General features: G+C 27.6%; 3 protein-coding genes across 3 annotated transcripts; 2 read left to right on the top strand and 1 right to left on the bottom strand.

Annotated features, from left to right (window-relative positions):
• The first annotated feature begins 1,285 nt into the window (after positions 1-1,285).
• LOC124935791 (long chain acyl-CoA synthetase 6, peroxisomal-like) lies at positions 1,286-7,330 on the top strand. Its single transcript, XM_047476217.1, has 23 exons — positions 1,286-1,578; positions 1,659-1,719; positions 1,800-1,877; positions 1,958-2,029; positions 2,101-2,182; positions 2,260-2,365; positions 2,453-2,529; positions 2,830-2,874; positions 2,973-3,059; positions 3,864-3,953; positions 4,051-4,130; positions 4,222-4,315; positions 4,564-4,652; positions 4,744-4,832; positions 5,099-5,228; positions 5,538-5,656; positions 5,740-5,863; positions 5,992-6,078; positions 6,273-6,376; positions 6,462-6,547; positions 6,647-6,733; positions 6,828-6,914; positions 6,983-7,330. Exons 1-23 carry the CDS (start codon positions 1,461-1,463, stop codon positions 7,091-7,093), a joined length of 2,103 nt encoding a protein of 700 aa, XP_047332173.1. The 5' UTR covers positions 1,286-1,460; the 3' UTR covers positions 7,094-7,330.
• A 1,251-nt stretch (positions 7,331-8,581) lies between these two features.
• Positions 8,582-10,809, top strand: LOC124933777 (sugar transport protein 8-like). Its single transcript, XM_047474221.1, has 4 exons — positions 8,582-8,699; positions 8,764-9,083; positions 9,339-9,965; positions 10,040-10,809. Exons 1-4 carry the CDS (start codon positions 8,582-8,584, stop codon positions 10,478-10,480), a joined length of 1,506 nt encoding a protein of 501 aa, XP_047330177.1. The 3' UTR covers positions 10,481-10,809.
• Positions 10,708-11,696, bottom strand: LOC124936340 (mavicyanin-like). Its single transcript, XM_047476834.1, has 2 exons — positions 11,500-11,696; positions 10,708-11,201 (listed from the first exon to the last, which is right to left on the bottom strand). The coding sequence occupies exons 1-2, from the start codon at positions 11,669-11,671 to the stop codon at positions 10,843-10,845; spliced, it is 531 nt and encodes a 176-aa protein (XP_047332790.1). The 5' UTR covers positions 11,672-11,696; the 3' UTR covers positions 10,708-10,842.
• Positions 11,697-25,065: the final 13,369 nt, after the last annotated feature.

The raw sequence follows: 25,065 nt of genomic DNA, 5'->3' as shown, positions 1-25,065 counted from the left end.
AATCATGTTTGATGTTTGGTTTTCAAAAATCAGATTATTTAGGTCTATAAATTATAGTTTTAAGAAAATAAAGTTATTTTATTATTTTAGTTTCAAAATGATGTAATTAAATAATAATAATAATAATAATAATAATAATAATGTTTGATGAGATCTCTCCAATAATTTACATCAGGTTATTTCCTTTTTTTCATTCTTGTTACAATTTATATTTGTTTAATTTTGTTTTTGGTTTAATATTATTTTTCAATTATCATTATATTTATGTAGAAAATGATTTAAACCAGTCTTCATTGATTTGGGTATTGTATGATTAAGAGTCACTTTTCACGTCGAGTTGGTTTCGTGGTTTTGAGTTTACGTATAACTGGATTGAGTAATACTAATAGTAATTTGAATCAAAACTCTAATCTGAATTGACTTTTTTAATTGTATTTGATCCGAACCCCACCTGATTCGCACACTCATGTAAATAATAACAAACACAAAACCTTAAAGAAAAATTATAAACAAGTTGACTAGTCTACTAGGTTATTTAAGGTCGACCCAATTTTAATATTTTTATTAATCAAGTTAAAACCCAGATATACGTGATCATAACATGTTTTTTTATGTTCGGGGTCGTATTTTTATGTCAAGCTAAAATTGTCAATCCTAATTCATGTCAGTAATAAACCTATATTTTTTGAAAATTTATGGCTGTTATCCTTCTTTTTGTTACTTTGTATATTGTTTTTTATTTTTATTTTACAGTAGTTTATAGTTTCTTTTTTCATTCTCTTTTCTAGTTTAGGGGCAACAAATATGTGGAGATATCTCCAGTCTCCTCGGAATGCATTAAGTTCTAATCTGTCATACGACAAATTATGTGTATAGTTAAATGATAAAGTGTGTATAACATGCATAAAAAGTTAATCATATATATGTTTATTTTTTTAATTTATTATTTTTTTTTTAATAAAAGAGAACTAGTATTACACCAACCACCGTTACCTCGTTTTAACACAAAACACTTTCAAATATAATTGAATTCGTGATCTTTTAATAAAAAAAATTAGGCATACCGTTCTAACTAAATTTAAGAACTGAAAAAATAAGAAAGGATGAAGAAATAGAAGAATGAAAATATTTGTTATTTTATTTAATTCTCTCTCCACGAAACATTTGTCTAAAATTAAATATATTAAAAAAAATGTTAGTTTAAAAAGAAATATATTATTTTCAATAAATAATTATAGTATATATATATATATTGAATACCCTCATAAAAGGAAAGAATGGGCTTCCATACTTACTTCATCATCACTGTCAGCCAATAGTCCAGCCATCTTCATCTCCATCTTCTACCATTGGTAAACGTGCCAACCTCTTCTCTATCTTATTATCTAACACAGAAAATGCTCAGATTTTGATCGCCCATTTTTCAATTCCAATTCTAATTTCCACCTCCTCAAACCTCCATGGATTCCACCGTTCATCGTCGCCTTCAATCAATCCAACACCACCTCACCTCCGTCTCCATCACTCATCACTCGCCCCTCCTTCAAACAAATCACACTTCCGCCGAGTTCGTTCTCGGTATCTTCCTTTTCTCTCCCTCTACATTACTATATAATATCATCTATTAACTCTTTTGCTTTCAAATTGGAAAACTGCAGATCAAGGTTACAGTGTTGTGCTTCCAGAGAAACTGCAATCTGGAAAATGGAATGTTTATAGGTTATTAGTTCATATATATATATATATATATATATCAATTCTCTTACCTGCTTACTAAGACTTTAGAATGTTTAATACAGATCTGCACGATCTCCTTTGAAGCTTATGAGCAGGTTTCGTGATCATCCTGAAATTGGGACACTGCATGATAATTTTGTGTGGGTACACCATTAACATTTTAGTATAATTCATTGAATTGAATATAAATGCCTAATTTATTATATTCTTACTATATTAGGCGATCGAGTGAGACTTTCAAAGATTATAAGTACTTGGGTAGCAGAATCCGTGTTGATGGAACAGTTGGAGAGTAAGTTTTTTCAAGATGTTTTTTTTTTCATACTTTTGTATGGATGCTTAAATTTGACCTAATGTTTCAAGGTATAAGTGGATGACATACGGGGAAGCAGGTACTGCGAGGACTAACATCGGTTCTGGTCTGTTGTATAATGGCATCCAAACTGTGAGTACTGATTTGTATTAATATATGAAATGTTGGTATTATGTTTAACTGATATATTGAAATGTTTATTACAACAGGGTGCTTCAATTGGATTGTATTTCATTAACAGGCCTGAGTGGATGATTGTTGATCATGCTTGTTCAGCATACTCGTATGTATCGGTTCCTCTTTACGACACTCTTGGTATGTAGATTATTTTAATGTTGAATTTGTGCTATGTATTGTTTAAATTAAGAACATTTTGATATTTACAGCTTGTTGTATCTCCAGGTCCTGATGCTGTCAAATACATAGTAAACCATGGGGTCGTACAAGTCGTATTTTGTGTTCCCGAAACCTTGAATATCGTGAGTTATAGATGGAATTTGTTCTCTTATTGTTTTCAAAATGTAAAAAAAGCTTTCAAAAGTGTTTTATCTGAAGTTAGGATGATAAAATGTTTTATATTAGTGAAAGATCTTTATGTCAGCTATAGTTAAGCCACTTTTCGTTTTGCATCAAATTGCTAGAGTTAGAAGGATATTCTCCAAGCTTGATGGTTTTAACTTGTTACATGTATACTTCACGTTTAGTTCAGGCTATCTAATAGTAACTAAATGCAATGCCCAAGTTACAAATGATAATCTATTTCTTATCTCATTTTGCAGTTAATGAGTTTCTTGTCGGAGATTCCAACTGTACGCCTTATAGTGGTAGGAGACTCACTCCCTAATGTTTCTTGTATTCCATGCAATACTTGTAACTTTTTGTCATCTCACATGTTCTTGCCCATGTCAACTGTGTTCTCCAGGTTGTTGGGGGGATAGATGAACACATTCCATCACTTCCTTCAACAACAGGAGTTAAAGTAATATCTTATTCGAGACTCCTTAAACAGGTAATTTTATATTCTTGTCAATAATTGATAGTATTCTAAGAAAAAAATCAACAGAAAAGGTTAAGAGAAAAAAAAGTTTAGAAATGTGAACTCCTTTGTGCTATCTACTTGCAATGAATTTACAATGATTAGCTGACATCAACATTGGCACAGTTTCTCGGTTGATTTGAATGTTTTTACTATGCTTTTTTAGGTTTTGGGCAAATGTAGCATGTGTTTTACTTGCATGCATTTATTTTCTTTCTTTCTTTTTTTGATAAAGAATGAGAATTTCTTTAAAACCATGATAGATGCAAGCATTTCATTTCCCTATGTAGAAATCTATTCAAGAAATACAAGTCATGACACGTGTAGTCATTAACGTATGTAACAACACAATCATACAAACCTTACAAATCAATGTGAACTCACGAATTCTCTGGGAACTCCATCATTACTTGCTTCTATCAGGTCTTTTTTTATTTACTTTTTTCTGCATTGCCCATGTTTTTGCTTGAACTCATTATTAATATGATCAAAAACGTATATTTCTTCCATGAGTACTTCTATCGCCATGGTATTCTCTACTTAAATAATTTTTTGAAATAGAAATCTCGATCTTTAACTTTAAAAAGAGTTACACTTGTTACCACTCAATTTCATTATGCCGCCATCCTATCCATTACTAAATGTGTACACTGTATGTATACTGAAATGAGATTATATGACAAACTGGTAAACTAGACGATATTATTATTTAGTAGAAGCAAAACAAAATAAAATATGGAGATGAATTCTGAGGCACGTCACAATATTTTTTTGTAGGGTCATGGTAGCCCTCGTCCATTCTGCCCACCAAAACCAGATGATGTTGCTACTATTTGCTATACAAGCGGTACAACTGGAACACCTAAGGTATTGCTAACTGTATATGAACTATTATCTTTTGAGTTCATTTATTATAGCTTATGCAGAAATATGTAATGATTTTAACATTATAACCATTCGCAAGGGGGTTGTGTTGACACATGGAAATTTGATTGCCAATGTAGCTGGGGCAAGCCTTAATATCAAATTCCATCATTCAGATATGTGAGTAGAAAAACGGTTTAGTTTGGGAGCAATTCAGAATTTTCCACTAATTATTCCCTCTGAACTTTACATATTTTCCTTTTTGAGGCAGTTATATATCTTATCTTCCTCTGGCGCACATATATGAGAGGGCAAACCAAGTCCTGGTGCTGTATGCTGGAGCTTCATCTGGTTTCTACCAGGGGGTATGGAACTCCTTTAAACTTTGTATCTCCATGACGGTCAAGTTATTTATCCAGTTTAATTCCTTTCATAATACCTTTTTTAAAATGGTGAGAAATTTAAAGGCTTGTGGCCATAAAATAAAGCTAGAGAAATATGAGCCATGATCAATATCTGGTACATGAGATATTGGATTTTCTTAGATGTGCTATACTCTAGTAAGAAGTTGTATAATTTTATTAGAGCAATATCTCCTGTTATTTTTGTGCAGGACAATTTGAAGTTGATGGATGACATGGCTGCTTTAAGGCCCACTATATTGGCCAGTGTTCCTCGGTTATACAATCGGATATATGCTGGGTAATTTTTGCTTGTATTACTGATACAATTGTCATGTAGTTTAAATATCTGTAGCCATCTTAACAGCTAGATGTTTCTTTTTATTCCCCAGCATTACTAATGCCGTGAAATCATCTGGTGGTTTGAAAGAGAAGCTATTTATTGCTGCATACAATGCTAAGAAGCAAGCTATAATGAAAGGTAAGGGTCTTGAATCATGATACACTGTTCCTTTCTTTCTGAAAGGCGGAAGAGAAAGACCAAGTATATGTTTCTTATTTTCACTGTAAACACTAAAAAATATCTTTTCCTGGATGTTTTTCCTGCAAAAAGAATTCACTGATAAAAGCACTACATTTTCTTCTTTTCACTGTCTGATAGGCAAGCCAATGTTACCTTTTTCATGCATGTAAGTGTGATAGTAATGCATTTAATTATAGTACCTCTATTGGTTTTGTTATGACCAGGCAAGAATCCTTCTCCGATTTGGGACAGATTGGTGTTCAACAAAATACGGGAAAAGCTTGGAGGGAGAGTACGTTATATGGCTTCTGGTGCCTCGCCCTTATCTCCCGATGTCATGGACTTCTTGAGGATGTTAGTTTTTCCAACTTTTATGCAACACATCTGTCTTGTTTCTGTTATATTGTTTAAAGAGAAAAGCATTGGGGGAAGGGGTCATGACAGTGGGATGTTGTGCTAGCCTCCTCTAGGGACTAAGCCCTTGTTTTAAAAAAAACTGCACTCTAGCATCTGATGATGCTATTGCCCATAAAGAAGAGGATTTCAAACATTATCAGATGATCCTTGAAGATATTTGAAAATATGGTTCTTATGCATGTCAATATTTTGTTTCTATGGTTAACATATTATTTGTCTGACTACATTTGAGAATTGGAACTGCAGATGTTTTAGTTGTCAAGTTTTGGAGGGATATGGAATGACTGAAACTTCATGCGTTATTAGTATTATGGATGACGGTGACAATTTGTCGGGTCATGTTGGCTCTCCAAATCCTTCCTGTGGTAAAATTATCAACTTCGAAAATATCTGTTGCATGTATAATCTATAATGCTCTTTGTAATGTGGTTTTCGCATTTGGCTACAGAAATAAAGCTTGTCGATGTACCAGAGATGAATTATACATCGGAGGATCAGCCATATCCTCGGGGTGAAATCTGCGTGAGGGGGCCAATTATCTTCCAAGGTTATTACAAAGACGAAGTGCAAACGTACATACACGCCTTTCTTTGTTTTTGTCCTTTGGGAGTCTCTTAATTTATTTATAAACTTACCTTTATGTCCTTTGTCTAAGTTAAGTACAAGGAACTTGATTTGAATTTTTTTATACAATGGGCAGAAAAGAAGTAATTGATGAAGATGGCTGGCTTCACACGGGAGATATAGGACTTTGGTCTTCTGGAGGTCGTTTGAAAATAATTGATAGGTGAGTAAATTACTTCCCTTCCCCTCATCCAAAAATCTACTAGACATATTTTTATTGAAATCAGAATTATAAAAAATAATTTTAAGTTTCAATTCTACCATTCTCATTTGAATTCTGACTGCAATTCAAATTCATAGCCTAATTGATTTGGGTAGTCTTGTTATGTCTATAATGAAAAATCCTACTTTTGGCAGGAAGAAGAACATATTTAAGTTAGCGCAGGGAGAGTACATAGCTCCGGAGAAAATTGAGAACGTATATGCTAAATGCAAATTTGTCGGCCAATGCTTTGTTTATGGTAATAAAAAAACAGAAGACTTTTGTCATCTTTCTCGTTTCTTGTTTATGGCGAAATTGAGACTAACTCTTTTATTGAATAATAGGTGACAGTCTGAACTCATCGTTAGTAGCAATTGTGGCTGTAGATCAGGATGTGTTCAGATCTTGGGCTGCAAATGAAGGCATCAAGGTGTGATTTACAGGATGGAATTGCAAAAACTAACTACAATTTGCAGTTTTCTTTTCCAGTCGCTAATTTATTTTTTTTACTTTCGTCGTTATTGTGCAGTATGAACACCCAGAAGAACTCTGCAGTAACCCAAAAGTTAAGGCTGCCGTGTTGGCTGACATGGACGAGGTTGGAAGGGAAGCTCAGGTATTGAAATCTTTTTGATGACATCCACATTTATTGAAAAATATTGACCCTTTTTTTATTGGTTTGATTTTGAATGGTTAATTTTATTTTACAGTTGAGAGGATTTGAATTTGTTAAGGCAGTGAAATTGGTGCTTGAGCCATTTACTCTGGAGAATGGTCTTCTTACTCCAACTTTCAAGGTAAAAAACTCAATTTCATTTAAAAAACCTGGTTAATTGTACTTAATTTGACATTTTTTGTATTGCAGATAAAAAGGCCTCAAGCAAAGGCGTATTTTCAGAAATATATAGACGAAATGTATGTCGAATTATCGTCGTCCGATCCTTCCCTAAATAGAACCAATATGGTTGCTTTCTAGGGCATCAAGGAAGTTAGCATCCAAGTTCGACTGAGAAAGACAATATTTGTTGTACGAGTTTGGTTACAAAGAAGACGATACAAAAGAAGAAGAAAAAAAAAATCGAAATGGAGAGTTGTTTATTTAAATAAATACAATCATTTAGTGACTATAGTCATAATCTGCTTCCCTAGAAAGATGCATTTATTTACATGTTTTTTTTGTATCCTTTGGAAATAAAATATCAATTTCTTCTTTTATGGAAATAAAACCAGCTAGTTATACTAAATTAACATTAAACCACACTCGAGATTTGGAATTTTATGTTACCCAAAGTCCAAAAGGTCTTGTTTGAAGATAAAAATAAAAGAAAGAAGAATTCCACATTTACTTATAAGCTTTCAAATAATTTATTTATTAGAATAAGTTTTATATAATATATTTTAACAATTCCTTAAAATAAAATTATATATATAAATTAAAATAATTAGTCTTATAAAATATTTTAAAATAACGTTGTTACAAAATATTTTATTTAAAATGATAAAAAAAAAATATAATTTTAAAATATTTGTTATAATTTTTTAATTTTAACGTTGTGTTTTGTGTTTTGGGTTATTTAAATAACTCAATTATAAAAGTATGATCTCATTCTCTTCACATTAATAATTACTCAATTTATTAACTGAAGAAATTAAATATCCTTTATTTTAAAAAATAATTTTTTATTTTATTATTATTATATATTAATACATTTTAAAAATCAAAATTATTATTAATTATTAATTTTAAATAACAATATTTTTTGGAAAATGTTACCTAACTAAAATGTATTATAAATTAAATTATAAACAAACAATTCTTTTTATTTTTTTTAAAATGTTCATCCAATAAGTAATTCAAGTCTAACTAACAAACAAAAATCATGAAATAAGAAAAAACAATAGACAAACATAAAAAAAAATAATAAAAAAAAGACTAATGTTAAAAGTTCTTGATAAATAAGTTCATTATATAAATTAAATTAATCAAAATTTCAAAATATATTTATTTTATAAATTTTAATAAAAATATATTAAGTTAAAATATTAAATATATATTATAAAAAAGTAATTATTTAATAAAATCATTAAAAAGAAATACAGATCTAGATCTAGATAAGTAAATTAGACATTTTTATAGATTTGAAAGTAAAACATTTGACAAATTCCTTTTTACATAACTAAATTTGACATCTTTTACAATTTTCTTCCTTAAAAAAATGTCCTAAAAGTAAGGTTATAGTACTACTGACTATAATCTGTTACATATTACTAGTGGCCAGCAAAAGACAGTCTCTATTCACATCTCCCCCACCATTTTCTCATCCAATTTCTACTTTTAACTTTTTACCCTACTATAAAATCACATCCAAATTTCATTCCATAAGCACCATCATTATTCATCTCATTCGATCTAACTAATTCAATTCATTTCAATTCAATTCGATTCAGTTCAAATTTATTAAACATGGCAGGCGGCACCATAGAGACAACTTACAAATCCAAGGTCACCGGTTACATTCTAGGATGTTGGATTCTCGCTGCATTTGGTGGCATGATGTTTGGTTACGACATTGGAATTTCAGGTTTGATTCGTCGTTGATTTATTTAATTCTAATTCCAATTCTAATTCTTGTTTTTCGTGTGTAGGCGGAGTGACATCTATGGATGATTTCTTAATAAAGTTCTTCCCTCGTGTACATGAAAAGAAACAACACGTGTTGGAAGACAATTACTGTAAGTACGACGATGAACTACTTCAACTCTTCACATCATCCCTCTACTTGGCGGCTCTCGTCGCAAGTTTCTTTGCCTCCAAAATCTGCACGATCTGTGGCCGGAAACCCACCATTCTTTTCGCCTCCGGTTTCTTCATTGTCAGTTCCCTCATCAGTTGCTTCGGCTCTGAACTTTGGATGCTCATCTTCGCCAGAATCCTCTTCGGTATCGGCGTTGGTTTCGGCAACGAGGTATAATATACTTCACCCATATCCTCGCAGTCACAAACAAGTGTGGATGGCAATAGCGACGGAAAATACTTTCGTTATTGATCGTTTCTCCGTCGCTAAAGATTAATCAAAGATATGATAATACTGTCGTTATTGATTCCTCCCCGTCACTACAGGGAAATATTTGATATTATTAGCATTGTCACTCAAATAGATTTCAAATTCTAGTTCCGCACTTAGAGTCAAATCTAGATATATAATTGATTTCTATCGCAGGCGGTACCATTGTTTCTATCCGAGGTAGCTCCGGTTCAACACAGGGGAGCGGTTAACATTCTGTTTCAGCTCTTTGTAACAATCGGAATCCTAATTGCCAATCTAGTAAACTACGTCACCGCGACAATCCACCCCAACGGGTGGCGAGTGTCGCTCGGTTTAGCCGGAGTTCCAGCTCTCATCCTCTTCTTCGGATCCTTAATCATAACAGAGACACCAACCAGTTTGTTGGAACGAGGAAAGGACGAGGAAGGAAAGAAAGCTTTGAAGAAAATCCGTGGAGTTGACGATGTAGATGAAGAATTTGAACAGATTAAGGAAGCTTGTGATCACGCAAAACTCATCAAGAAACCGTTCAAGAAGTTGATGCAAAGATCCAGCATGCCGCCTATGATCATTGGAATCCTCATGCAATTCTTCCAACAGATAACCGGTATCAACGCCATTATGTTCTACGCCCCGGTTTTGTTCCAAACTGTCGGTTTCAAGAGCGATGCATCGTTGCTTTCCGCCGTCGTTACTGGTCTAGTAAACGTACTCAGCACTTTCGTTTCGATTTACGCCGTCGACAAGGTCGGCCGTCGCAAGTTACTCCTTCAAGCTTGTGTTCAAATGTTTATTTGTCAGGTACCAACAAAATCAATAAGTTTTTATTTCAATCATAGATTCATAATTTAATCAATTTTGAAATCCAATTACAGATGGCAATTGGAGTTATCCTTTCACTTAACTTGAAGAAAACAGGGACAATTTCAGGAGGACTAGGTTTGTTGGTCCTAGTCCTAGTTTGTCTTTACGTGATGTCGTTCGCATGGTCATGGGGTCCTCTCGGGTGGTTAATCCCGAGCGAGACATTCCCACTCGAGACAAGAACAGCTGGTTTCGCATTTGCCGTCGGAGCCAACATGCTATTCACCTTCCTAGTAGCACAAGCCTTCCTTTCAATGCTTTGTCACATGGGAGCAAACATTTTCTTCTTTTTCTCGTTTTGGATCGTGGTTATGGGAGTATTTGTCCTTTTCTTGTTGCCCGAGACAAAGGGAGTCCCGATCGATGCCATCACCGATAGGGTATGGAAGGTTCACCCCGTATGGAAGAAGTTTATGGATGACGATGATCGTAGGGACATGCAAATGGTGTGATCAACCCTAGTTCAAATTCATCGCGGAAGGGGGACATGGCGTGCATAGAAATAATGGGCTTCCGTCCGCTTGGACGATTTCATCAATCGCGAAATAAGTCATGATTGTGGCCAATTCGTCGCATACAATTCATTCATTATTTCTGCATCATTTTCTTTATTTACTTTTCATTGTGTGTCACCCCTTTCTCGAATATTTTTTTTGAATGATATATGATTTTACTTGAAAAGTCTACTTTTATTATCTTGTTACTTTAGAAATTAAGAACAAGATCCCAATTAATGACTCAAAAATATTCAATATAAATGAAATTCAACTTATTACACACACAAAAATAAGTAATTAGTTAAAAATTATGCTCCTCACAAGAAAATAAGAACCATTAAGAGACCTACTCCAATAAGAAGTCCTTGGAGGCTAAGAACAGGGCGGGTGAAGGTGGCGGCTCCACTAGGGGCGGGGGCGACAGCCGGAGAACTTGGAGGAATATTAGAAGGCGATGAGACAATAGGAGCACGGTTGACAATATTGATATCGACCTTTTGTCCAGATTGGCAATGTCCGGGGACACCACACAAGTAGAAGTGGTGGCCGGAGGAGGTGATCAAGATGGAGTCGTTACCGGAGGTGTGAGTGGCGATCGGATGCGATGTGTTGCAAGACCGGAAATGTGAATGCGTTACTTGCATCACATTATGGAATTCAGGATTATAATGAAAACCTAAAAAAAATAAAACATAACCTTAGTCTTGTCCATGTATTTAAAAATTTCAATCTTAATACTATCATAAGTTTGTTATATTGAAATCATATAACAATTTTATATTTAAATTAACAAAAAAAAATAATTTAATTTAGTTAGTTAAATGATTTATCATTATTATTAAAGTCACAAATTCAAACTCAGTATAAATTATTTTTTTTTATTTTAGACTCGAGAGGGAGGTAGAGTCAGCTGACTAGCTCGCCTCACCCTAAGACCGACTCTGAATACATTTAAAATGTAAATATATTCTTACGAATGGTGTCCCCGACTTGGAATTTTTTTGTAGCAGCCCATTGGCGGTAATCAACGTTGCCGATGGTGGTCCAGCCGGCGGAATCTCCGACTATGTAGATACCGGCGCCAGTGACCGCCGGGGAAGCAAAAAGCAGGACAAGGATGATCAGAATGATATCCATTGAAAACATGTACAATCTTTATCTCTATCTCTAGGAGAAATGAAGTTAATTTTTCTTGCTCACATCATAAGGCTTTTAAGTAGTAGTGGAAATAAACAATATAAAATAGACTCTTAGACTTATAAGTATGGATCATTTAAATTCTTAATCTTTTAAACAATAACATATAAACCCTAAAGTTGTTTCAAATTGTTATTTTTGTAAAACTCCTCCCTAACAATGACAGTGGAGTGTGTTTACTATCATCCTTCGTTCTAATTTGGAGATTTCTTTTACTATAATATCTGTCTGGTTCGGTTTTAAAAAATTCTCGCGAGACACCATTATACCATATTTACTAAAAAAAAATATAAAAAACATTTCATAAAAACTATATAAACATATTTTTTTTTTTAATATTATAGGTAATATAAGATATTAAATATTTATATTATTATAAAGAAATAAAATTTTAAAAATATATAAAATAAATATATTGGTTATATTATAAATTTATTATGTTTATTAGTGTTCGGTCAAAATTGAGGTTAGATCAATTTCGATCCACTACCGGTTTATTGAATGCAAGGTAATTCAAATCAAAACCGTACCACAAATTGTAGTTAACATCCATCCATGATTCATTATTAACTAATCTTTAAAATCATTTTATCTTCAAGATTTTTGTCACTTGAATATGATATTTTTTTATACCCACATAGGGAGAATGTTCTTTTATTCATTTTTATATTTTTCTTCCATAACAGACTGTCTTGTTTATTTTTTGATTTTCGGACATATTGAGTAAAATTGAAAGTTTGAGGAGGGTATTTGATGAAACTTGTAAGTGTATGGGGGGCAATTTGATGTTTGTATAGGACTCCAAATTAGTTTGTTTTGGGTAGTTTAAGAATGCTTTTCAGCAGCAAGCATTCAACTATGCACTGTTGTTTAATCTATATCTAATAATTTTTTTTTTATTTTTTTTAAATATTTTACAAGTAGTTGGTGAAATTAGCATGATCTTTTTAAAATTCCTTTATTTTATTCTATCATATATCAATCAGATAATTTATAATAAAAAAAAATCATTGAATATATCAAGGAAATTAAAATACTAGAATATTACATTGTTTTTATAAAATTTAAATTTTAATCAATTACAAATTTAATAATTAACAGTATATTTTTTAAATATCAAACAAGTAAAGGAGATCTCAATTTCAATTATAGTTAAAATATATGAATTGGATCAATAAAAGTATATATATATATATATATATATATATATATATATATATATATATATATATATATATATATATATATATATATATATATATATATATATATATTATGGTCTAAGAAATGTTGGAAGAACTTGGAAGGGAAGTCTTTATTTTTGGTTGGCTATGATATGATTAGAGAAATGTCTTGAATAGAAAGATTTGATAATGGGGTGAAAATGATTGCACTTTGCCAGACATTCAATCTATACTTATTTTATTTTTATTTTTATTTTACATAATTCATGTAAGTTGTTTAATTGAATGAAAAAAAAAACATTATAAAATGAGTGGGCCAAAACCAAAGTATCATTAAATATATCCAAAACAAAACAGGGGATATGTAATGAAAAAACAATAATAATGATTAACTGAGTTCAAAAAAAAATTAATTTTCATTAGTTTTTCCGAATATATCTAAATTATCGTTACAGCGTTGTGCGTCCGAATTAAATCACTTAACATTTCTTTTAAACCAAATATTTTTACCAAAAGATAATAAAGATAATGATCCATCGCCTCAACTCAAATCATCGATCACTCAATCTCAATCCAAACTTTATGTTAGAATTTTTAAACTAGTTCTATAAATTCCATTAACGAATGGAAATGAGAATGTGGGTAATAAAATCAAATCAAATTCACATGAAATTCAAACGTGAATTAAAGGGTGAAATTTGATCTAAAATGCCTTGATGACGAATTAACAAAATGTTGTTAATTTATAGTGTAACTTAAATGAGTTTGTTATTATTATGATTTGTTATGATAATTAATATTATTATTAACAAATTGAAAAACCATATAATGTTAGTATTGAATTATAAATGTCTTAATTGTTTTGACAAACAATTACTCTATAATGAAGAGAAAAACGTTAAGGTAACAAAGAGGCAAACAACGTCAATCGTTGAATCAAATGATGATTTTATTTAATGGTTTAACTTTTCAACAATATAAAATCTCTCATCTCTAATCATTTCATTCTTTCTCACTCTAAAATTCTAAAAGTCTTCTTCTTGTTTTATGAATGTTCTTCGAGTTCTTTGCTCGATAGTTCCGTTGAAACCCGGTGATAGTTCAGGTACGCTGATCAAGTTCGACGAGTAGTGATTTCAGTGCAGAATCACTACTGGATTCGTTGTACCCTGGGAAACAATGATCTACGATAAGCTCCAGCACAAACGAGACGATGAAACTATTTTAAGGGAAATGTGTCTAACACATGTCTCGAATCAACATCTCAATCGGTGATTTTATTCTTCATATATTTTATTTATTTCATTTATTTGTACATCATTTTATATATATTTCTGTAATTTATTTCAAGACAGAATATCTAACACTTTATTCCCTAATTTTTTTTTAATATAATTCACTATTAAATAAAATATTTACTTAGTTTTTCCCTAATTTTTAAAGCTCACATTCAAATATTTTTAAGTCATTTTAACTCCAAACATTTATAGGGAAAAGAAAATAAAAAATAAAAAATGTGAGTTGTATATGCTCCTCATAACACATTATACAAGACTCCTTCATCATTTTTTTTGTGCATTTATTATTCTTATTTAATGTTTCTTTATTATTATAAATTAAATGACCAAATGATAAAATTGTTAAGACTTTTAATCAAACTACTTGTAAAATTAAATATACAAAATGTAATTCGAATCTTTTGAAAGTGGATTATGAAATAATATATTTTTCTTTTCTTTTTATATAAGATATATATTATTTGATTTTCTCTTTTCCTTTATTAAAATTTTTGTCAAAAAAATACAAACAATCCTTTTAAACCTTGCACTTTATCTTATAAAATATTTGAATTCTACAAATAATTTCAAAAAGTTCTAATTAGAAGAGTGTTAATTATTCAGCATTGAATAATAATAATAATAATAATAATAATTGATTATTTTGTATCATTGAGACGTGGGCCGAATAGTTTTAAGTATTTAATTTTGTTGGACCTCAGTATTATTATTGTCAACAAGATATAGCCCATTTCAAGTGTAAAGCTAATACCAGAAGAAGGCCCATTAATTCAAGAGCCTTAGTTATCACTTCAATTCTATATTGGGCCTTGTTTCGATTTTATTTTTTAAAACATGAAAAAAGAACCATAGTTATGATTAGTGATTATTTTGAATAGATTGTAATTTTTATAGTAAAAAAATAATTTAAATTATTTAAATAATCAAAACTAAATAAAGTCTGAACTATTAAAAAAATAATAATACTGGTTATTAAAATTGTTATTATTATTATTATTTATTTTATTTTAGTTACCGGAGTTAATTAACTCAATCCCGTTAATTTTTTTTAATCTGGTGAGAATCACTCTAGTCATTTTAATTATCTCTTTATCTGTTATAAATTTTCTTTTAAATTAATGTTTTATTAGATTTAATTTATTAGTAAAATTAAAAATTAAAAATAAAAATAAGTTTTTCCAAAAAATTAAAAATTAAAAATAAGTCGGCAAAAACATTACTTTAGCGGACGGACCATATTTGATTTATTAAATTATTATTACTTATATTTTTATTGGAGCTTGTTTGATTTTGTTTATTTATCAGATTTTTATAATAAAAAAATATTGTTTGTTAAAATAATATGTTTTTCATTTTTAATAGGTTAAATTATTATAATATATTTTTATTTTTATTTTTATTTTATAAAAAAAATAATAAATTTATTTTAATATTTTAAATTAAAAAATAATATGATAGTGAGATTTTTTCATCTAAAAAAATATCATCAAACGAGCTCTAAGTTGGGAATGGAGTTAAATAAATATATCGGTGGGGCCATAATACAGTCTCGGTACGGAAATTGGACCACTTATAAGTTGAAAATGGTGGAAAACTACTATTCAAGATTATTTTCAAATAATTAATTGAAATTATTTAAGATAAAATATATATTAAAATTATTATAACATGATAATTAAATAAAGTATTAATTTTTTAAAGTAATATTTTGCACCAAACAAGGCTTAAGTTTATTTAAATTATATTTGTAAAGTCTGCATATAATTATAAATAATATATTGATATAAAAAATAAAAAAGAATAGACAAAATATTAAAAAAGTAAAAGCTAACCTCTTTCTGATACGCGTTTTATTGGCCCGCCTATGATTTTGTACTTTATAAAAAGTAAAATTATTTTATTTATTTTTAAATAAAGTTTGATGTTATATGAAGAGTTATAATATTTTTTTGAAAAAAAATATAATTTAGTTAACAATAAATAATGTTGATGTATTCGATTTTAAGCAACAGCAACCTATTTCATAGGCTTAATGTCATCATTCCAAATAAACAATCTCAAAACCTAATTTCCCACTAAAATTATAATTTTATTTTTTTAAAATTAATATTAAAATTTAAAAATTATGACTTTAAAGTTTAAATATGTCCTATACTGTGGAGTCCACTCCATATTTTATTAGTCATTTGTGCCTAGAGTTTGAGACTAAAACACATTTAATATTGATTTATTTTTTTATATTAAGTTTTTTTTTAATAATATGAATTGAACTTTGAACATGAAAAAAAATGTAGAAGCATGTATGAGTGACTTTTAAACCTTCACACTTTTTGAAATTGATGGTGTAATATATATATATATATATATATATATATATATATATATATATATATATATATATATATATATATATATATATATATATTCCTATTATTTTACATTTTTTAAATTAAATTAGGGCATTAAAATTAATATGAAACGATCATTATTTACATTTCCACTTAAAATATTATAATTGAAAATTGAATCATGATTTTTTATCTCTTCAAATCACTAGTGTAACTTGAACTATTTTAGTGAGTTAAATAATAATTATTATTTTAACTCAAATTTCACTTTTTAATAATGAATTCAATTTTTATCACATTTTTTTATCTAAAAATAAAATATATATGTGTTATGTCTGTTAAAAAAAATATATAACTCAAAAATAGAAATAATACATTTTATACCAAATAAATTATGAAGATAATTCAAACAAAATTTATTATAAAAAAAAAATATTACTTTCAAATTAAAAATAAATATATTTTGTAATAAAAGGTGGCTAGTAGCCAATTATATTATTTTAGATAAATATATTTATCCGGTATATATAGGCCCACGCCGATGAGCTTTCTTGAGAATAAAAGTATATACTTTAAATAAAATATGACATGGACTAAATGCCAAACAATCACAATAATTGGGTTCTTTCAAATCTATTATAAAAAAAAATAAAATTAATTACTTACTTATTAATAATAAATTAAATTAATCATAATACAAAAAAAAATACATTATCATCTCTTAGATTTTGATTGAAAATTAAACATTAAATTAAACTTCTTATTGTTTGGTAATGGTTGGTCCAACAAAGCTTAATGATTTCAAAGACATTCTAAAATGGAGTATTGTTGATTAATTGCATCCTTAATTGGTCAATTCTTGTAACAAAAAACATTCAAAATAAGTAAAATTTTAATTAAAAGTCAATTATAGTCCATCATTAAGGCTTATCAAAAAAATATACTATTGAAATGAATGAATAACAACCAAATTGAAAGTGACCCATTTTATTAAAATATTAAAACTAATGAAATTTTTTGAAGTATTGAATATCACTATCATTTGAATTAGCGAACCCTATGACATGATACAAAAATGCAATCGCTTGTAACATTTTTTACTTCTCAATTCATCATAAATATTTTATAATTAAAGTGTTTTTATCAATATTATTTTAAAATCTCAATATTAAATTATATATATATGTGTGTGGACCTTAATATATTGCAATGAAAAGGACTTGATAAATTGTGATTTGTCTTCAAGGTAGGCCTTCCCATGTTCAAGCTTTGTAGTTTGCCCTACTACAAGTCCTTTGTCATGTTTGTTTATTTGTGTTATTATATGCAATATTGCTAAAATATTGGTCTAATTTAATTCCTACACGAAAATTCTCCGAATATCACAATCGCAAAATCTTGAATTAAATATTTAATTACTTGTTATACTACCCTAGATTGAAGTTAGATTTTATAATTGTGGGTGTTATAACTTATATTAATCTCCTTTATTCATGACGGTTATAAAGTAAGGTCACTAGGTTGGCTTATTAGGACTACCTCTCCACGAGTCTCTAAAATCAGAAAACTAAAAAATAAAAACACTAACAAAGTTTGATCTTTAGGTATGTTTATATAAAATTTAACCAACTGTACTAAATTATTTCCGTTTAAGATAATACAAACATGTTATATTATTTAGAATATGTAATATAACTATTGAACAAAAATAATTATTATTTTTTCGCTTAGAGTACCCAAATCCTTATGGCCGCTACTTTATTTATAATGTACAAGTTTAGACGTCCACAACACAAAAATGATAAAAATAAAAATGGAATCAAACTAGGCCTTACCAGGGGTGTTATTTCATTTAATTGCAAAATGTTGTTAAATGGGACCTTTGTGATCAAAATATATAAACTGCCCTACCTGCCATCCTAAAATTATTATATCTTATGGGTCAATCTTTAAATAATTATAATAATTCAAACATAAAATAAGATGTAAACGTATCCAAAGATATAATAATTCTAATAAAACTCTAATTCAATATTATTTTAGCAAGATAATAAAACAAATCGTAGCTAACTTATTGTATATATAATTGACTAATGTTCATATTTAATTCATTATAGTTTTATATAAATCAATTATTTATTTTTAAGGCAATATTTATAAATATCATTTTTTTAAGATTTGTTTTTAGAGAGATAAATATAGTTGTTTGGAAGTAGGAATTCGGAACTTTCCCAAACTATTATTTTATTATTATTTATTTGTTTATTATTATAATAATAATAATAATTATTATTATTATTATTATTATTAACCATTCAACTTTTTGTTTTCCACTCCTTGTGCTTGGTGGGTCACTTTGAATTGTGAGGTATAAGTCATTTGATTTGGAGTTTGTGAGAGACAAGACTTTTTACATTTTTTATATTTAAAAATTAATTATTGGTTACCTATTTTATAATAATTTAAAACCACTAAGTACCTGATAAGTATTTTTAAATTCCCTAATTTTGAATAAAGTGAATTCTATATAAAGAATTATTAAGGGAAATATTGAAATTAATGCCACATAACTCGATCAAAATGTCAATATTGTCCCTGCCAAAAAAGACTATGAAAGCCGATAAAGTATAATCGATTAAAATCAGTTAAATTTACTAGTGGAGGACCTTAAAATATATTTATTTATTATTTAAAAGAGCAGTTAGTCATTTTAAAATATTTTATTAAAAAAATTATGTTATATATAATATACCTAATAAAAAAATTTAATTAGATAGGCCGAATCCACCTTAGAAAATTAGTTTACAGTAAGAGCAGATTGAATTTGAGTTACACCATCACAAGTAATCCATTATAATATTAAACATATATATTATATCTAACTTGGGTCCCATTCAATTAATATATAGGCCTAATTTAATTAGAAAAATATAATATATTAAAAGAAAATCGAAATAAATAGAAACATTTATCTTATATCTCAAAATTATATGTTACTAGGATATTATAGTTAATATTTGATTCTCATTAAAACCGTTTTAGTATAAACTCGATTTATGTATTTATGTTTAGAATTAGTTTAGCATTTTATTACTTAAAAGGGGCAAACAAAACCATAAAATAAGAGATAAAACATTTTTTTTTGTTAGATTAGTCCATATTGTCAAAATTAAAGTTACGAGGTTGAGACGACGAGGAATAAGATGAAAGATTACAAGAGGAGGGCTCTGGAGATTTCGTGTAGTTAGGACTTACAATTATTTCGTATCAATTGATAATATGATCAAATCAAACAGACCCTTAATTAAATATTGGATATCGTATTCTCCCAAATTCAGTTTAAAATTACTAGAATGATCATGCATGCATCTTGTTTGAAACAAATTATTCTAATTAATTGACATTAATTTTTTAATATTAAAACAACTTTATTGATCAAAGACTTGACCATTTGCAACAGATAAATTTTATTTTATTTTTATCAAATTACCTGTGTTTACAAAGGTATTTCCCTTTATAATATCAATATTGAATATTAAAGAGAAATGTAAAGAAAAAGAAAATAAAATACATTAGGATAAGAAGAAACTAACATTATCTTTTGAACCATTAATTTGTGTGGATATATTATATATTTTGGTAAACAAATGAAGTAACTTAAAGGTCCCTTTCTACCCACCAAAAGTCACTAAAAATAGTGCAATTTGGAAAATTTCATATAAAATGTTTAATTAAAATAGATTACTATAATATAAAGTATTTATTTAAAAACTCAACCATCAAATTAGGTTGATATTGCAGTAATATTATAACAAACAAAGTTTTTTTTATACAAATTTTAAGTTTTAACCTTTAAAAACCTTAAATTTGTATATTTTCCTAAGAAATCATAATTTTATTTGAATAACAAATATGGTGAATCTATTTACATGGTTACTCGGGTGACCCAAAAAATGTAGTGTAAAATAGGGTAATGTGACGAGAAATAATGTTATTATTGCAAAAAAGAGATAACAACATTAAACTAGTTAGATTTGGTTTGTTTATTTGATATTACTATCATTTTAGTCCGGATAAATTTGATAAAATGTATTTTGTCTCGTGTATATTCTAAATTCTAGCGTAGCCTTTGATTTCACGTTTATTAAAAATAAATATAAATTTGTTTACACTAGTTATATAAATCGGTATAGATCTACTCAAGATCGTGATCGTTTTCGATATGAAGGGATTCAAAGAGACACAAATGTGAGTTCTTTAAAATATTTGTGATTATCATAGACTTTGACTCATATATGTCTTAATTTGATGTATTTTTTGTATTTTAATGAATTGACGAGATATTAATTTAAAAAAAAAAAATGTTAGTTTAACTTATAGGTTGGATCAAACTGAGTCATATTGAGAATATATTTCTCATTAAATTTGACTTTGAACTTTATGTATTAATATTTTAATGAATAACTTACATAATGATGAAGAGTACAATTATTTTTAATTCTCTATGTCATCTATCGAGATTGAGTTTTCTTTGCCAGCCTGTACTCACTTCATTTTTTTATTATAACATTTAATATATAATAATATTAAATTAAAAGTTAGTGTATATTTTAATTATTTTAATTTTATAATATTATCTTGATTTCTTAATAGTATATTACCCAATGGTTTCTTTTTTAATGTAGATTTGATTAATTTAAATAATAGTATATTTGAAGGTAAAAAGACAGGAATATTAAAATGGAACACATAGTAACTATAATTAAAACCATCTTAATTTATAAATAATTTTTATTTATTTAAGAAAATTAGCAAGACTGTAAAATATGACAGATTCAACCCTTAAAAAGAATAGACTATTTAAATAATTGAATTATATTAGTGGGAAAACTTTATCATAGCTTTTATTACTAAATTAGTATGTGAGTATATATATTTATTTTAGTTAAATTATTAAAATATTATATATTTGAATACTCATATTTTAAGCCTTGTTGGGTAGGTGGACTAATACGTAATTACTCATTGTTTAATCATTTATGTATATTATATTTATTTGTTTTAAATATATATATATATTTTAAGATAATAGGTGAAAAATATTTAAAAATAACACATTATATTTAATTGTCCAGGATTTTTTTTTTTTTATTGTTGTTGCAAAATTTGATTTGATCATACTAATGATATATTTAACCTATTTGAGTTATATCATCTCAATTATTTTTTAACAAAATCGTGGAAACTTTAATTATCATAATAGTGCGATACCTAACTTTCATAATATTTTTATTAAAAAAGTTTTCTAATATTCATTCTAAAAGTCGATGAAACCAGTCGATTAGAGTGTTAATCGTTTTATTTCATTCAACCGCCGGCTAGTTCGTCGGCTGCGATGGAATTCGCCGGCAGGATATTTCTTTCGATTAAATCAACCAATCAGGGAACCGTTTGTCGCCTTTGATAACTGCACAAACATAGATAGAAAAGAGCGGTTCATCCCGGTTCATTCCGGTCCACTATCAGGAAGAAGAAAGATCCCAATCTGAATTTGTAGAGAGTGAGTGCAGGAAGAAGATAATATATATATAGATAGATATCTTTTGGATTTTCATTTTCTTTAATTTTCCCTAATAGGAAGATTAGGACTTGTTTGATGATTGATGTAGGTATTTTTAAAATAATCAGAATTTTGAGAGAAAATTATTTGAGTTTTTTTTAGTTTCTTAGTTTTTTTTTTTTATTTAATTTTTTAAACATAATTTTAATATTTTAATTAATTATTAAAAAAAATCTATATTTATTAACATATTTTATGATTTGAAAATTAATTTTAAATCAGTTTTAAAAATTGTATTTTTTTTAAATGGTTTATGTATTATTAAAACTAATAAAAGTTGTTTATGTATATAACGACAAAACACTGAATTAGAAAAAAAAATATATTAAATGAAAAACAAAAATACAAGCGCGTAGTTATAACATATTAATGAATTCGTAGATTCTCGTGAATGACAATTAGTTCAACAATCAAATTAATCGACTTTTCTAAACGAAAATAAAAAAACATTACGGAGATGCAGTTTAATGACTACAATAATTAAAGATTCGACAATTTCTTTTATTGAGATAGTCCACGAGTAAATAATCGAGAGTTTTAACAAAAATAAATTTAAAAAATCTAATAACCTTGTATTAGCCATGTCATTCCAAATTTTTTTCCAATTAGCAAAGACTTCGTCAACCAAATCTCAATCATATTCTATACATACAATTTGTTTTTGTAGGATATTGAATACCAATAGATATTTCAAACAATCACATTTTTTTAATAACACAAAATTAGTATATTTATTATATTTTTAATTATAACAATTTTAATAATTATATATAAAAACAATTTATTTAAATTTTGTATATTTTTGTTGGTTAGGTAAGGAGTTAAAACCATGGATGAATCTATGTAGGGGTTCAGGAGCTCATCCCGAAATTTTTTTTATTTTTTTTAAAAATTTTTGTTACGGTTAAAATGTGACATTACCCCATAATTTTTAATAAAATTCAATATTTTATTTATTTAATTATTAAAAAAATGGTAAAATTTACTTTTATTTACCCATTTTATCTAAAATTTTATCGTTTTTTACTTTAACCTACCTTAAAATTTTTATAAGTCACCCCACCGCACAAAAAATTCTGGGTTCCTGGTTAAAACGATACTTCACCGTCATCATTTAAACTTATATTTAAAGAGTTTTAAGTAAAAATATTTGTACTGTTTTGATCTCTTAAAAATTAATTATCTTTGTAGGGTATGAAAACTTATTATTAATTTAACAAAATTACTTAAATAATATTTATATGAAACAAACAATAAATTCCCTCTAGTTTTAAACATAATCCAATAAATAATAATATTCAAAAAAGTAATTTTACTAAAATAGTATTGACAACCCAAAAAATAATATAATAATATAACAAGTTTTCAAATATGTCGGTTCACCTTCCACCTAACATTCATTTCAATGTTATTCTAATATAAATATCATGCCCATTTATAAAGTAATACTTTAAATATTTACGAATAATTTTATGTTCCAAAAATATAAAAATCTACAGATAATAGTTCACATACTAATAGTTTTGAAAAAAAATAATTTAAAATTAAATTGATTAAAACAAATGATGAAAAAAATCTTAAACAAAATAGTAATTATGATACATTTAAAGACTTATCTATTTATTAAATTTGAAAATTTTAGTTTATTAGTCAATTAAAAACAACTAAATACTTATAATTTTTTTTTTTATTATAGCATAAATCATATTCATTTATTACAATCTAAATATCAATTTGTTTATTTTATTATCAATATAGAGTTTAATTTATATAATAATTTAGAATTTTAAAACTTAACACAATAATTACCATAATAATAACAAGTATATTTCTTAATTTAAGAAATAATACGTCGGACAGTTATGACTCTCATCTCAACTTAACCTTAGTGGTGAAATCGAAAACGACTCTTTAATTAATTCGAGATTAAACATGTAATTATAAATAAATCGATTTTCATGAATGATCTAAATAATTGTTTTATTGGGAAGCTCTACCTGCTTTTTGTTTAATGAAGCTAATTGGGAATATTGTTTGGAGAAAAGCCAAAGAAATTGAAGGGACCAATAATTCAATATCCACGTGGCATACTAGACCAATATTATTTTAATCCACTGATTTTTTTAATGGTTGTGTTTAATTATTATTATATCCATGATTAGCTTAATAAATATTTTAATAATAAGAAAAATATTATTATTATTACTATTATATGATATAAGGTTGGATCTTGTGATTTGAATATTGACAATATTATGTTCCTTTCCTTTTATTTTAAGCAACATGGCAGCAGTAAGCTTGTCGTGTCCCACTACCATATTAAATTACTATTTTAATTATTTAATTATTTAATTATTTCTTATACTATTATTTAACCAATTATATATTTAATAACACGTTTTATTTAGTGATATTACTCATCACATCACTGTAAAGTCTAATCAACAATTAGAACATTTTATTCAATAGTTGCAACCAATTATTTGTTAATATATAGTAAAAAATATATATTTATTTATTGTTACATGATCTTTGACATATCAAAGTTATTTGAAATTAAAAAATAATAATATAATTATTTTAAATATTTTTTTATTTTCATACAAATCTATATATATATAATGATGCTTAATTTTTAAAGTGTCCGGATTGCCGGGTCGAGAGCTGTGGTTAATTTGGATATTTGGGTCGGATTGTGGGTTTACCCGTTTTTAAATTTAAAACGGTTAAAAATAAAATTAAAAATGCTAGAGGTATGTTTCGAACTTGCAACCTAACAAAACAAGTACAACTCTTTAACCAACTAGGCTACAAAGACTTTATATTTTAAATTCAACACCAAATTTGATAAACGCGGGACGTTTTAACATTAATATAAGTTCAACTTTTTAAC

Source organism: Impatiens glandulifera, chromosome 4, assembly GCF_907164915.1.
Source record: "Impatiens glandulifera chromosome 4, dImpGla2.1, whole genome shotgun sequence".
Lineage (NCBI taxonomy): Eukaryota > Viridiplantae > Streptophyta > Magnoliopsida > Ericales > Balsaminaceae > Impatiens > Impatiens glandulifera.
This window is presented reverse-complemented; position numbering and strand designations above follow the sequence as displayed.